General features: G+C 42.5%; 1 protein-coding gene and 1 long non-coding RNA gene across 2 annotated transcripts; one reads left to right on the forward strand and one right to left on the reverse strand.

Moving 5' to 3' along the window:
* Positions 1 to 2,809: 2,809 nt before the first annotated feature.
* Positions 2,810 to 4,394, reverse strand: LOC147979044 (uncharacterized). The gene is made up of 2 exons (XR_015618482.1): positions 4,133 to 4,394; positions 2,810 to 3,209 (listed from the first exon to the last, which is right to left on the reverse strand). It is a non-coding gene; the product is annotated as an uncharacterized LOC147979044 (long non-coding RNA).
* A 142-nt stretch (positions 4,395 to 4,536) lies between these two features.
* Positions 4,537 to 7,516, forward strand: LOC125543753 (putative protein ABIL3). The gene is made up of 9 exons (XM_048707218.2): positions 4,537 to 4,948; positions 5,766 to 5,848; positions 5,954 to 6,104; positions 6,304 to 6,403; positions 6,488 to 6,583; positions 6,663 to 6,699; positions 6,826 to 6,947; positions 7,048 to 7,142; positions 7,250 to 7,516. The coding sequence occupies exons 1-9, from the start codon at positions 4,832 to 4,834 to the stop codon at positions 7,400 to 7,402; spliced, it is 954 nt and encodes a 317-aa protein (XP_048563175.1). The 5' UTR covers positions 4,537 to 4,831; the 3' UTR covers positions 7,403 to 7,516.
* The last annotated feature ends 8,533 nt before the right edge of the window (positions 7,517 to 16,049 follow it).

Here is a 16,049-nt window from a genome sequence, read left to right on the forward strand (position 1 = left end):
TTCACCATGGCACATTTTAGTAATTTACCATGGCAATTTTTTATTATGAATCATGGCAAATTTAGTTCATGGATCTTAACAAATTTTAGTAATTCACCATGGCAATTTTATTTTATGGACCATGGCAATTTTAGCAATTCAACATGATATTTTTTTTAATTGTGAACCATGGCAAATTTACTTATGGATCATGTCAATTTTTAGTAATTCATGATTACAAATTTACTTTTTATAGAACATGGCAATTTTAGCATTTTGACCATGGCAATTTTTGTTTTGTTTATGAACCATGACAAATTTAGTTCATGGATCATGGCAAATTTTAGTAATGCACCATGTCAGTTTTAGTTTATGATTCATGGCAAGTTTTAGTAATTGACCATGGCATATTTTTCAGTAATTGACCATCGAATTTTTTATGGACGATGGCAAATTTAGTTCATAGATCATGGCAAATTTAGTTCATAGATCATGGCAAATTTAGTAATTCTCCATGGCTAATTTAGTTTTATTGATCATTGCTTTATTTTTCAATAATTGACCATGGCAAATTTAGTTTCATGTATTACGGCAGATTTTGTGTATTGTTCATGGAAAATTTATTCTTCTCTCGATAAATGTACACTTTTTTTGAACCATGGCAATTTAGTTGATGCTTTCTTACTTGAGCATCATCAAAATTAGTTTGTATGTATCATGGTGTTTTTTACATCATTTAATGGCACTAAAATTTGCCAAGGCAAATTGTTTTTTCTAGTATGGCAATTTATTTTCTTGTTAGAGCATGGCAAAAAGTTTCCTTTTTTATTGCAGACCATGATAGTTTTGCTACTTGTCCCACTATAATGACCTTTCTTTGTAGGTATTTTTTTATGTGTGGTAGTTCTAACAAGTATAATAGTCCACTGTTATCATATAATCCATGGCAATATATATATTCCATCAGATTTTTATATGAATTTCTAGATTTCTATGTGATTTTTACTCTAAAGTTTTTTCTCAGTTTTTAGTTGGTTTTCTGTTATTTTAGTTTGGTATCTAAATGGGCATGTTCATTTTTTCATGGCAGAACACATCAAACACTAGCTTGACCTGCCAGCATGAGTGAGAGAAGGTTCGGGTTGGGATGCCTCTCGCTCCGAACAATCAATTCCCCATGCGTTGGGGAACCAATTTGTTCAGTCTGGGAAGGGCTCCCACCTAACGTTCGGGCCTTAACATCAATGAGCCAAATACGAACGACAATCAAATCACGAGAGGACAACTTAAATTTGACGTTCACACATCTCGTAAATTGCAGAAGTTTATTATTGTCTTGTGTTAATTCTAATGTCTACAACAACAATCGTATAGTTGTATACAATTTATTCTTGTGCACAAAAATTAGCCCAAATTAGACAGATGCTTGAGAGGTTGCACAACAAATTTCCAAGGCTCCTTGCTTAGCTTAATCTCGTGTCACTTTAAGTGTCACATGAGCCAGTAATTTAGGAAGATATAACTTGATTTTGACAATTTTTAGAGACGTAAAACGAGTAGTTGAAGAACAGAATTATTTTCTCCGTCCCAAAAATAAATGTCTCAACTTTGTACTAGCTTCAGGTGGTGTTTGGTTCTCTAGTCCTAGGACTTTTTCTAGTCCCTGAGACTTTTTAAAAAAGGCTCTCAAGGAGGTGCTTCTAAGGACTCTTAGCAAAAAGTCCCATCCTGTTTGGTTTGCTAGGGACTTTTTCTAGTCCCAACACAAAAAAGTCCCTGGAACCAAACACCCCCTCAGTATAAAATTGCACTAAGATGAGACACTTATTTGGGAACGGAAGGAGTATGTATTAACTCTACAGGATAAACCCATGGCCCACACCGCAGTGACACGGCTAGGATAAAACCATGGTCCGTCTGTGTCGCTCAACAACCTCTGCAGTTTGCCCTCATTGCTCCGCTCCCCCACAAAAGTTAGGGGAATTTGGTCCCCCCCCCCCCCCCCTTACTTTGGACTTTGACTATTTGCCACTCTTTACTTTGTATTTGATCTTTTGCCATCTTTTACTTTGCACTTTGATCTTTTGCCACTTTGTAACACAAAAACAATCTTTGCAAATGATAGAAGAAATGCATGCACAAATCAGAGGACAAGTATACCCTTATACCTCTTTGACTGAAACATAGATCAACCTCACCCCAAAAACGTGATGAACCCTAGCTGCTGCCCCCCCCCCCCCCCCCCCCTGCGTGCTGCTCCCTCGCATCTCGCACTCGCCTCGCTTCACGTGCTCAAAGTAGTTGAGCTGAAAGTTGAAATGCATGAAACCGTTGAACCATTGATCCAACTATGATGAAACATTCCCAGATTAGTCACACATACATGAGTGATTTTCTGTAATTTTTTCAATTTTTTCTAAGAACTTTTAAATTCCGGTCAAACTTTGGTCAAACTAGTTAAGCTGAATGTTGAAGTGTATAGAAACGTTGAACCATTGATAAAAAATTTATGAAACTTTCACATATTAGTCATTCATGCGTGAGTGATTTTCTGTAATTTTTTCATTTTTTTCTGAGAACTTTCAAATTTGGTCAGAATTTGCAGCTGAAATTCGAATTTCTCAAATTTTACCAGAATGGTCACACATATATGGTTGTTTATATGGATTTTTTTTCAATTTTTGCTGGGTTGTTCGAAAAAAAGTCCAAAAGTTGGGCAGCATTTTGGCTCAATTTGGACAGCATTTCCACTGTTTATGCACATATCATCCAAATCCTAACATATATTTCCAGAAAGACATTCATATCCATATCACACTTGAACTCAGTATAGAAAAATAAAGCATTTCACATGTCCATACATCATCTAACATAAGGTGTCAAGTCTGGCATATTACAACCAAAAACATAAGGAAACATTTGATGCATTGTTCCACACAAAGTAGGATGGCAAGTCTGGCAAACTATAACTAAAAGCATAGAGAACATAGAAGATCAAGCACAACACTAGCTCTTCCTTCTCTTCGGGGTCAACTTTCTAGCCCTTGAGCTCGAGGACATGTCATATGCAATCATGGTGTTCCCAACGGTTGTGGTAGGTTGCTGGGACGCCTCATCCGCCAACGCCATAGCCAACATCCTTCTTATCACAGGATTGGGACTGCCTTGAAGACTATGTGGCATAGTGATCATGTGCCTACTGGGACTGGCAACAACTTCAAATTGTGGTGCTGCATGTGTTTCCTCATCAGCCAACGCCGCAGCCATCAAATCTCTAGTGACAAGCAATAATCAAATAGGAATAGCACTGCAGCCTACGGGCATGAGCAGCAGCGGCAGTCACGGCCATGAGCAGCACCAAATTATTTTCATTTCAATTATCATGCAATACATTTTGATATCTATATTTAGTGTTGTCGATATTTCATATTCTTCTATAAACTTGGTCTAGCTTAGGACAAACACATAACTTGAAATAATTTGGAATGAAACATCAAAAAGGATATATGCATATGTAGGTTCTTTTCCTACTATATCAAGAATATAGTAATATAACAGTGTATATCAGATTAGTCCAAAAGTTAGCCGTGTAATCACAAGTTATCTTCTAACGAAACTGAAAGCACATGAATAAATAATCAGTACACCATTTATTTTCTTGGACCAACACTTCCCTGAGATCTCAATTCCAAATTTTATCAATCTTCTCACCTTGACGTATTCGCAAGTACAAAAGGGAGCAACAAATAGGAATAGTTATATTGTGAAAACACATGGGGTGAGAAGCAACAGCACTGGCCACACACGGCCACCACGGGCGACGAGCAGCAGTAGAGGCCATGAGCCGCTGCTGCTGCCCTGCTGCTCCCCGGATGCCCGCCTGCCACGCACGGCAACGAGCAGCAGCAGTGGCGGCGCGCACGGGCACGCAGGCGGCGGGGACGCATGGCCAGGAGCAGCAGATGCGGCGGCGGCGGCGCACGAGCAGGCGAGGGGCGGCAGCGGCGGAAAACGTGAGTGGAGGCGGTGGCCGGCGACGGGCGGCGGGCGGACAGGCGGTGGCCGGCAGCGGAGCAAAACGCGAGGGGCGGTGGCGGCGACAAGTAACCCTAACCCTAGGTGGCCAAGGGCCGGGGCGGGAAAGAAGACTCGCCTTCGCCGTCGTGGACCACCGGGGCCGTCGCCGTTGCCGTCGTTGACCACGGGGATCTCCTGGAGCTGGCTGCCGCCGTCTCCTACAGACGAGGAGGGGATGAGTTGCGAACGAACGAGTTCCTCGTCCTTGTTTCTGGTCAATCTGTTCGGGAGGGGCAAGTTTGTCATTATACGTGGGACCCATCTGACAGAGGGCAAAAGATCAAAGTGTAAAGTAAAAGATGGTAAAAGATCAAATACAAAGTAAAGAGTGGCAAATAGTGAAAGTCCAAAGTAATGGGGGGCAAAATACCAAATCCCCCCAAAAGTTAGCAGCCAAAGCGCCTCTTTTCCCACTCATCTTCTTCCCCTCGCCCCTATCTATCTATCCCCCCTACCCTGGCCCCTCCCCTCTCTCATGTCGCTACCAATCACTAGCGTCTCCCGAGCCCACCAGGACCCGACCCAGATCTTGCCGTTGGCAGCTCAACTCCCGTGTAGGTGAGCCGGCTACTCCCCTCCCACCCCCACCACCCGAGAGTACACGGCGCCTCTTCTTCAAAAGCCCTCCCTTTTTGTTTTCTCGGCGCTCCTCGGGGGTTTTGGTCCGCCGAGGAGGGGTTTGGTGCGCCCGGTACCGGAGAATCTTGGCGAGAAGTGCCTAGTTTCCGCTAGGCTGGTTGGTGGGAGGCGGGGGCCTGGTGCCGCGGCTTCAGCCATGGAGGCAGTCGCAATGTCGCCGTCCTCCGTCTCGTCCCACAACCTCGACGCCGCCTCCACCAGCGACGACATGCCGTCCTCGCAAGAGGGCCTCCTCTTCTCGGACAGCCTCAAGGTACTACGTTTCCCTGCGCCTCACCCTTCACATGGCTCCGAGGCGCAATCTTATGCTTCCCCTCCCATGGATCTAGGCGATGTTCTTGCGGAAACCGGTCTGCATTTCTCGATTGCGCGGCCGCGTTGCCGGAAAATCTGGCGGTGGGTCCAATTTTGGGGCGGCGATTGATTGTGGCCCCCCTATGTCCCTGTCAATCTTAAGATTTTGTTCCCATTTTGGTAGAGATAGAGAAGCGAACAGGGTAGGCACTGCAGTGACCTTTCCAAACTTAGTGTGCTCATAATTTCTGCTAGTAGTATTATGTTACTAAGTCCTTCTTTTTCCGTACCATGTAGTTGTATGTCTACTCTTCTATTGCTCACATAATTGGGTGCGCTACCCTGTAATGGCCCAACCTTTCTCTTGCTTTCCCCCAATTGAGCAAAAGCGCTACCGCATTATGATTTTAAAATGCGCGGTTTGTCGCAGTGGAATGGCCATTGGTACTGAGGCTGTTAGCAAATAAGCAGCACCCAAGGAGGTTGTCATGCATAGTTTGTAGTAGGGCCTCACGTATACGGTGGACTTTTGCTCATTTGAAGTTTGAACTGTAGCTTAGTTGCATGCCGGCACGCTTATTGGTCTGTTTATGTCAACCGTTAGCGTGCTGTTGTCATCTCTTGTCAAATTTGTCGCTATTCGAGGTAATGAAATTAGGATCCTTGTTAACGACGAAACCCCACATGGCTGCACCTTAGTTAATCATTGATGTTCCTCCCATATGGCATTTCTTATAGTATCCTCTATGCTGAGCTTAAATTATGTTTGTTTGCAGGACTTGAGGAATCTGCGGTCGCAGCTATACTCAGCGGCAGAATATTTTGAAGTATTCTACACAAACAACTCGCACAGATCTACGTACGGTCTTTTGTTTTGTTTAATTATTCAGCTCCGTGTCTACTATGCTGGTTAAACAGAAGGCTATCTCGTATCTTGCATCTCATTTGCACTTGTCTTCTGTAGGGTGGTGACGAGTTTAAAAGACTACGCAGTTGAGGCACTCGTTAGCACGGTTGACCATCTTGGCTTTGTGTCGTACAAGGTGGATAATCTCGTCAATGAAAAGGCTGACGAGGTTAATGAAACAGAATTTCGAGTATCATCGGTTGAACAGGTATTGTAATTGAATGCTGAATGAAGGGAAACATTTTGTAAATCCTCTTTCTGTCTATGTTCTCTAACTTCATATAATTGAACAAATGTAAATGCTGCCATCTATGCCCCCATTTGAGTCTATGGCATTCCGCACAGATAACTTGGTTAATATGTCGCACAAGTCCTAAATGTGGCAACATTATTTCACATGGTTGTAGAGGGTAAAGATTTGCCAGCAGGCAATTGACCAGGAGGGAAGATCTCAACAGTCTCTTCTTATCAGGGCACCGCAGTACCACAGGCGTTACATATTACCAGGCAAATTCACTGCCTATTTTGTTTCTAGTGCTTTACATAATAACCTCCTTGTGCTATATAGATAATTGTTGTTCCGTTGTATAGGCGTAGATATAGTGGAATCCGCTATCCATCCAGTTTCAGAGCCCACACGGTACAGCAGGCAACATACGGGTCGCAAAATGCGCAAGTCTCAGTCTAGTAAGTTCACTGAATTTCTGAGTTCTGAGTTCTCTAGAGATTGCTGTGTCATTGATTTTTTTAATGGTTTATCTTTCAGCCATGTCCACTCCAGTTAGTAGGCAGACAACAATGAGGTAGGCAGACAACTCTCAGGACTGTGGTTTGCATGTTATTGTGGATCAAAGTGTTCATAAGAGCCCTTGACTGTTCTTTGTCAAAATAGACATAATACAGGCTTATTAAAACATGTTCTGTTGCAGGAGTGTCCGTTCACAGTCTCCAGCAGTTCGTGAAACACATCATCGATCACGATCCATGTCGCCGTCTCGAAAAGCGCGAGCTAAATCACCATCACCCCAAGTCGTGAACTTGAATCCGAAAGGTATAATAGTATTCTGACCTCACATTTGAACAAGCAAGTGCTGCATTCTTTGAATGCGCAGCTTCTGCTGAAGAGAACTTAACCAGACATTGCTTCACAGAAACAAGAGCAGGTTCGCCAATACCAACTGCTCCCAATCCCCTGGCGCGATCTGCTACAGTTGCAAGAAGACCACCTCTGGATCCAAAGCATTTTGTATGTTAACCAGAACCCAGCATTGTTGCTTTCTTTCTGTTTAACAGTGTATTATCCTGAAGCCAGTTTTTCTTCTCTCTAGTTTCTGACGTGATAACCCCTTGCAGAGACAAACCTCGATGCAGGTGCAGTCCGACTATGAACACCAGAAAGAGCGGGAGAAAAGATCGAGCAAAGGCAGGGGCTTCCTCAAGTCGCTGCTCACAAGACGCCGGTGGAGGAATGACGAGTCGCTCTACAATTACTTGGACGAGTACTGATCGCTGAAATGTCTTAGACCTTGTTCCTTGTTGACCAATCTCGTTCCTTCATACATATGATGTTCGAGATCTCAGACCAAATCTCATTCCTTCATACATATAGCTTGTGTGTCATTTCCATGTGTTTATAGATACAATGCAGACAGAAACACCACCAGTGGTGCTCATGGCGTTGCGCAAGCGCATGACGGATGAAGCAACCAAATACAGAGCAACTTCAGTACCATACCATCACCTACATCCATTTCCCGTTTCTGTGGCCTAGATCTTGATACCAAATACATGGTGGTCCTTCCAGTGTCATTTTCCTCTGTTTGCGCTGTTGGCGATCTTGTCGAGCAGAACTGTTTGGGCTGGTTTTGTGGCCTGTGTCAGTGGTAGCACAGTGGGCATGGATGACGACAAATGACGATGTCCCTAAACTAATACTTCCTCGTTCCTAAATATAAGGCTTTTTTAGACATTCCAATAACTGACTACGTATGGAATGAAATGAGTGAATATACACTCTAAAGTAGGTCTATATACATTGGTATGTAGTTTGTATTGAAATTTTTAAAAAGACTTATATTTAGGAAGGGGGAGTAGATCCACTGTAATCTTCTGTTTGTAAAATACTGTCTCTGTAAACTAATATAAGAGCACTTAGATCACTACTTAGTGATCTAAACGTTCTTATATTATTTTATAAAGTGAGTACTAAGAGAAATAGAGCTGTATGCATACAGTAATCCCAACATGGACACCTGCTAGGTCGCTGTGCGCATCCCAGTGACCCACTGCCCAGCTCCAACAGAGTAGGGAACACTTCTCCGAGCCCACTAGCCCCTTATTTTCTTCTTCTTTCCCTTCCGTGCGATCATATCGTTAGGTTCCACACGATGCGATGTCTTGTTTTAGGGAACCATGTTGGTTTACGTGTCAGCTAACTTTCCAGCCAAATTTTTTTTAGCACAGTACAAATCACAAACACTCATGCATACACACATGTACTCATTCCTATGAACGCATGAACGTACATCCTACTCTTATGAGCATCTTCAAGAGACTGAGTCGGCACATCATTTTGAGATTGACAAATCGTCACAGACACTTTTGTAGTCGACGGGAACGTCTCCTCCCATTAAACTCACATCGCCGATAGGTCTGAAATAAATCCACGAAACTACGAGCACCAATGTCAAGTTTGTGACTTCAACACTGATGGGTTAGGGATATCAATGTCAGCCAACCTTTGCTCATTGTGTGTTCTCCTTTCGAGGGCATTTTACCCTGGTCCATTTCACCTTCCATTTTCATCTTGAGTAGGCCCTCTTCGATTTACAGGATTCTTAAAACGTAGGAATAGAAAAAAAAAATACAGGATGAGAGTGGCATGCTCATTTGAATCCTGATATACAGATAGTGTTTGATGCCACAGGAAAAAGCAAAGGAATAGTAAAAAAAAATTGTTTGAGTTGATACTAGATTTCCTATGAAATGTATGGAAAATCCTATGAATCAAATGACCAATATAGAAAAAAATTCTAAGGATTCTAGCCCTTCAAAAATCATATGAAAATCCTTTGATTCAAAACTTTAGTAGATATTTAAGCCAAATCCATCTAACAGACTGTGGTCCAAAATGGGGCGAGATTGCTTAGATCATCCTCCTTTTCAAGATGCAAGGCTTGTGTTCTCTAAATTGAGGACATTAAGCCACAGCTGGGACCTGTGGGCTCCTGTTAGCAAAAAGGTGTACTCACTTGGGCCATGTGTGTTCCATGGTGACCACTCTCCTCTCAGTTTACAACCGGGTCCACAGGCCTTACTGAGCCCATCAGGCATGCTGGTTCTTAGTCTAACCTATATATGGGCGGAAATCTGCACCTCTTTATGTTGGGCCTAGCCTATGTAATGCTAGTCTATCACAAATTCGCAATGATGCAGTTTCTTCACAAAAAAGGAACTCTGTTAGCACACCCTTTTTCTCAAGAAAAAAAAAACCTTCTATGTGGTGTCATCTTTCTGAACCGCTATAGGGAAAGAACAGTGGCGCAGTATATTAACTTCTCGTTCATATTCTAAAAAAAAATCTTGTTAACATCCACACATGTATAGTATCAGTATATCACGCACGCAGACCATATTGCGTAACAAAACGAATTCACACCTCGAACAGTCACCGCAATTTCATCTCCCGCGCCTGCAAAGTAACAGTCTATTTTATAAACTAGACAAACACGCTAGATATCTTTATCCAGTCCACTGAAGCGATATTATCATGCATGATCCTGATCGAGCACGGAATAGACCGCATCGATATGAACGTATAAACTACGCTGAAACTTCTGAAGGAGAACTATCGACCTATTAAGACAATCAGAGAAAGCAACAGCAATACTTTTTCTTGGCAAAATTAGTGGTTGAGGCCAATCATCAGCTGCCTCCCCCGGTTTCTTTCTTCCTAATATTTGTGGAGCATATGGATTGACCAGTATCTATTGGATTTATACATATCTTTTGGAATTATCCGGTTATCGATTTAGTAGTGTGACAACAAAAATCTTAAGATAAATATGCATTCTGTCATATTCATCAATTTTTATAATTCACATTTGACTCCCTCAGCAACTGAAAACCAAAAAGATCAGGGGGAGACAACCTGGCCAAAGTACAACTAGTTAAATATAACCAACTAACAAAATCAATGAAATTCACGTCATGTTCATAGGACTATTCAAGGTTATATATTTGGGACAATTACATTTCTGCCCCTAACTGGAACCCACTACTTAAATTTGCCCCTAATTTCAATGTGTGCTCAAATTTGCCCCTCTGCCGTTAGTTGCCCTTATAGAAATGCCCTTCTGCGCCGTTACCGTCCGGTCAAACAACTTTGACCATCTCAAAAAAAAAAAGTAAAAAAATCAAAAAAACCTGAAATTTTGTGGGATTGAAGCTACTCATGTGCGCAAGGCGCGTGCAAATTTTCATGCTATTTAGACATATCAGGAGCTCATGGCAAAGGAAAACAATAAATCTGTACATCTTTGAATAGTAAATTTAAAAAAATAGCAAGAAAATTCAAAAACATATGAAATTTTTTGGCATCCAAGATGCTCGGGGGCACAAGGCGTGTGCAAAATTTTGTTATCAAATGACATGCGAGGAGCTCTCGCAGAAAAAACCAAAATAGTGTATTTTTACAAGTTTTTTTCTGAGACAAATTTTTTTTTTCTCCACGAGCTCCTACAATGTCCAAACACAAAAAAAATTTGCACACACCTTCCACACCTAAGCATCTTGGATGCCAAAAGAATTCATATTTTTTTGAATTTTTTTGCTATTTTTTTGAATTTACGGTTCACACGCGTACATATTTACTATTTTTCCTTCGCCATGAGCTCCTAGAATGTCCAAACAACATGAAAATTTGCACGCACCTTGCGAACCTGAGTACCTTCGATCCCACAAAATTTTAGATTTTTTTGACTTTTTATGCTATTTTTTCGAGATGGTCAAAGCTGTTTGACCAGACGGTAACGACGCAGAAGGGCATTTCTATAAGGGCAACTAACGGCAGAGGGGCAAATTTGAGCACACATTGAAATTAGGGGCAAATTTGAGTAGTGGGTTCCAGTTAGGGGCAGAAATGGAATTGTCCCTATATATTTATGCATTCCTATGTTCCCACACGGCACATCTGCATAGTATAATGGTGCAGAGGTAAAAGAAACCATTGACTTCTGTGCTATCAAGTTTAACTCTGGTTGAGAACGATCATTTGTGCTGAAGTAGCCAAAGTATACAAGGGGTGAGCCTGTTTCTTGTTCTTTACTTTATGAAAACAATATATATTGTTATTATTATTATTTTTATTTGAGTGAAGTTCAATTTTTAGCCCCTAGTTTCAAGTTTGTGACAACTTTTATCCAATTTAGCGGAAATTCTCAAATTTTACTCAATTTAGCGAAACTTGTGAGACAGATGGAGATATCTGTACAAAGATGGGTGTGTATATGGTCACGTATTCATAGTATAGCGAATTTCAACATCAATTTGAGGCCTTTTCCTCCCCAAACAAATTTGCAAATCATGAAGTGGATCAAAAGGACTCTGCTCTGGCTTTTGACATTCCTTTTTGGGATAACAAGGAAATGTATTAGGACTTTGCTCATTTTCAACCATTGGATCAAATACTCACCATCTAGATGAGATGATACATAACACAACGAACATCACTTTGATACAGTAACACAGGACAATGATTATTGTGACCAACATTGGAATTGTGACCGGACGGATCTCGTCCTTTTACCCTTGATCCGATGGCCGTGAATGACTAAGTCGCCCCAGACTTGGCCATGACAAATGAGAATATATGTGCCGCTCCGCCACACCCTATGTGAAGATGGTATTCCTTCGTGTCGGATTCCTCTTCTATGGAGGATCTTGATTTGAGAGCAAAGAGCTGGTCATTTTTAATCGCTTTTCCTCATTTGAGGGCCTGTTCGCAAACCTCCGGCTAGATAAATATTTAAACCAACGCTTTGATTTCATGATCCACACTCTGTCAAGCCCTTCTCAGTGCTCCATCTTATATATGTGCTAAGGTTGTGAAGTAGGCAAAAATCTGATGTAGCAAGTTAATTAAGAGGAGAAAGAGAAGTTTGATGACCCTAGAAAGAAACTATGCTAGGCACATGTACCTAGATGAAAACATAATTACAATCTACAACTAATTAAATATAGGAAGCTTAGCCACAAGAAACTAAGAGCATCTCCAACAGATGCGCTACGGCACGGCGCACAATTTTTTTTACAGCGCCGAAATAGCCTTTTTGCACGCCGGACCACACAGTTGCTTCATCATGCGCTGAAAATTTGTACCGCGGCAAAATAGAGCGCGCGCCCAGCACACACAACATTTTGCATTCAATGTGAAACAAAAAGGATCAAACACACACAAAATAAATCGACAAAAAATAGTTCAAATATTATTACAACTCAAACAAATAATTAAACTACAATACAACAAATAGTTCATGACCAATACAACAAATAACAGTACAACAAACATACAACATCATGTGTTTTGTCGCCCATTCCATGCCCACCGCTCCTCGACTAGATCCTTCTCAAGTTTATCATGCGTTTCGGCACGTCAAATGGCATGATAGGAGGCAACAAAGCGGGCCACCCTCTCAACCCTCCACCGCACTCGCATGAGACGTCCCAACAACTCATACTAAGAATATTCCAAATCTTACCCACGCTCATTCTCGATGATCATGTTATGCATGATCACACAAGCGTTCATGATGTATCAAAGGATATTTTGATCCCAAAATCTAGCCGATCCTCTCACAATAGCAAATTAGGCTTGCAAAATTTCAAAAACTCTCTCCACATCTTTTCTAGCCGCCGCCTGAGCATTGTGGAAATCAACATTTTTCTTACCTTCCGGTTTTTTCAGCAGCTTCACAAATGTTTGCCACCTTTGGTAGATGCTATCCACAAGATAGTATCCATAGTTGTATGTATGGCCATTCGCTACAAACTGCTCCGGTGACAGTTCACCATTTGCAATCCTATTCATGAGTGGTGACCGTTGAACAACATTAATGTCGTTCAAAGATCCTGGCATTCCAAAAAGCATGCCAGATCCAAGTCTTCTGATCGGCCACCACTTCAAGGATTATAGTGGAACATTTTTTCTGGCCGTGGAATTGTCCATGCCATGCCTTAGGACAATTCTTCCAACTCCAATGCATACAATCTATTGAGCCAAGCATACCTGGGAACCCACGAGCTTTATTCATCTCCAAAAGCCTTGCGGCGTCTTCAGGATTGGGAGCTCTCAAATATTCAGACCAAACAACTGCAGGATTCCAACCGCGAAGCGCTTGACACACATGATGGCTTGGCTCTCACATATGGCCAAGTGATAATCAACTAGATTCGTCGGAATACTGTATGCCAACATACGCAAAGCGGCGATCATGTTTTGAAAGGTCATATGCCCGAGTTCTCCGGCGGCATTCCTCCTTTGCTAAAAAAACCGATCATGGCTCGCCACTCTCTCTGCAATGTGTTTGAACAGCTCGATGCTCATCCTAAAACGGCGCCGAAAGTAGGACTCGTGCTATGTGGGATTCTCCTCAAAATAGTTCCTCATCAATCTGTTGTGGGCATCGATCCTTTCCCTCCACAATTTCTGACGACCAAAAACCAAACCCATCATGCTTCGGCTTTTTGTTGATGTGCATAGCTAGGACCATTGCGAGGTCCTCCTCCTCTTGAAGATCAAATTCTTCATCGGAAGAATCGTGGGACGAACTCATCTACAAATTTGAATTCAAACTAAAATTTAACACTACAAACAACATGCTCCAAGTTCATCTACAAAAATGAAGTTAGAAACAATATATACCTTGCAAGCGTTTTGTTAAACACCTTGTGGGCGCCGAGCTGCAAACCGCTGTAGGGCGCTGTTCGTCGGCGCAACTAAAGGAAATATACCCTAGAGGCAATAATAAAGTTGTTATTTATATTTTCTTATATCATCATAAATGTTTATTATCATGCTAGAATTGTATTAACCGGAAACTTAGTACATGTGTGAATATATAGACAAACAGAGTGTCACTAGTATGCCTCTACTTGACTAGCTCGTTAATCAAAGATGGTTAAGTTTCCTAACCATAGACATGAGTTGTCATTTGATGAACGGGATCACATCATTAGAGAATGATGTGATTGACTTGACCCATCCGTTATCTTAGCACTATGATCATTTCGTTTATTGCTATTGCTTTCTCCATAACTTATACATGTTCCTACGACTATGAGATTATGCAACTCCCGAATACCGGAGGAACACTTAGTGTGCTATCAAAAGTCACAACGTAACTGGGTGACTATAAAGATGATCTACATGTGTCTCCGATGGTGTTTATTGAGTTGGCATAGATCAAGATTAGGATTTGTCACTCCATGTATCGGAGAGGTATCTTTGGGCCCTCTCGGTAATGCACATCATTATAAGCCTTGCAAGCAATGTGACTAATGAGTTAGTTGCGGGATGATGCATTATGGAACGAGTAAAGAGACTTGCCGGTAACGAGATTGGACTAGGTATTCATATACCAACGATCGAATCTCGGGCAAGTAACATACCGATGACAAAGAGAAAACGTATGTTGTTATGCGGTTTGACCGATAAAGATCTTCATAGAATATATAGGAACCAATATGAGCATCCAGGTTCCGCTATTGGTTATTGACCGGGGATGAGTCCCTGTCATGTCTACATAGTTCTCGAACCCGTAGGGTCCGCACGCTTAACATTCGATGACGATCGGTATTATGAGTTTATGTGTTTTGATGTATCGAAGGTAGTTCGGAGTCCCGGATGTGATCACGGACATGGCGAGGAGTCTCGAAATGGTTGAGACATAATGATCGATATATTGGAAGGCTATGTTTGGACATCGGAATGGTTCTGGATGAGTTCGGGCATTTACCGGAGTACCGGGGGGTTACCGGAACCCCCGGGGGAGTCAATGGGCCTTATTGGGCCTTAGTGGGAGAGAGGAGGAGGCGCCAGGTGGAGGGCGCTCCCTCCCCAAGCCCAATCCGAATTGGGTGGGGGCCGACCCCCCTTTCCTTCCCACTCTCTCCCTCTTCCTTCTTCTCCTACTCCTACTAGGAAGGGGGAAACCTACTCCTACTGGGAGTAGGACCTCCCCCCTTGGGCCGCGCCATAGAGAGGGTCGGCCCTCCCCTCCTCCACTCCTTTATATACGGGGGAGGGGCACCCCGTAGACACACAAGTTGATTGTTTAGCCGTGTGCGGTGCCCCCCTCCACAGATTTCCACCTCGGTCATATCGTTGTAGTGCTTAGGCGAAACCCTGCATCGGTAACTTCATCATCGTCGTCATCACATTGTCGTGCTGACGAAACTCTCCCTTGGCCTCATCTGGATCAAGAGTACGAGGGGCGTCACTGAGCTGAATGTGTGTAGATCGCGGAGGTGCCGTACGTTCGGTACTTGATTGGTTGGATCGCGAAGACGTTCGACTACATCAACCGCGTCTCATAATGCTTCCATTTTCGGTCTACGAGGGTACGTAGACATACTCTCCCTCTCTCATTGCTATGCATCTCCTAGATAGATCTTGGGTGATCTTAGGAATTTTTTTGAAATACTGCGTTCCCTAACAGTGGCATCCGAGCCAGGTCTATGCGTAGATGTTATATGCACGGGTAGAACACAAAGGAGTTGTGGGCATGGGTATATACATATTGCTTTCCGTCACTAGTTGATTCTTGATTCAGCGGTATTGTTGGATGAAGCGGCTCAGACCGACATTACGCGTACGCTTATGCGAGACTGGTTCTACCGACGTGCTTCGCACACAGGTGGCTAGTGGGTGTCTGTTTCTCGAACTTTAGTTGAATCGGATTCAATGAACATGGTTCTTTCTGAAGATCAAAAAGCAATCACTATACCGCGTTGTGTTTTTTTATGCATAGGTAAGAACGATTCGTGCTAAGCCCGTAGCAGCCACGTAAAACTTGCAACAACAAAGTAGAGGATGTCTAACTTGTTTTTGCAGGGCATGTGTGATGTGATATGGTCAAGACGTGATTATATAAAT

Source organism: Triticum urartu, chromosome 3A, assembly GCF_056163025.1.
Source record: "Triticum urartu cultivar PI428250 chromosome 3A, HENAU_Tu73, whole genome shotgun sequence".
NCBI lineage: Eukaryota > Viridiplantae > Streptophyta > Magnoliopsida > Poales > Poaceae > Triticum > Triticum urartu.

Coding starts and splice junctions, on each gene's coding strand:
- LOC125543753 (XM_048707218.2), top strand. CDS start 4,832: ATGGAGGCAGTCGCAATGTCGCCGTCCTCCGTCTCGTCCCACAACCTC. Junction 6,105..6,303: donor GAGTATCATCGGTTGAACAG/GTATTGTAATTG, acceptor ACATGGTTGTAG/AGGGTAAAGATTTGCCAGCA. Junction 6,584..6,662: donor AATGCGCAAGTCTCAGTCTA/GTAAGTTCACTG, acceptor TTTATCTTTCAG/CCATGTCCACTCCAGTTAGT.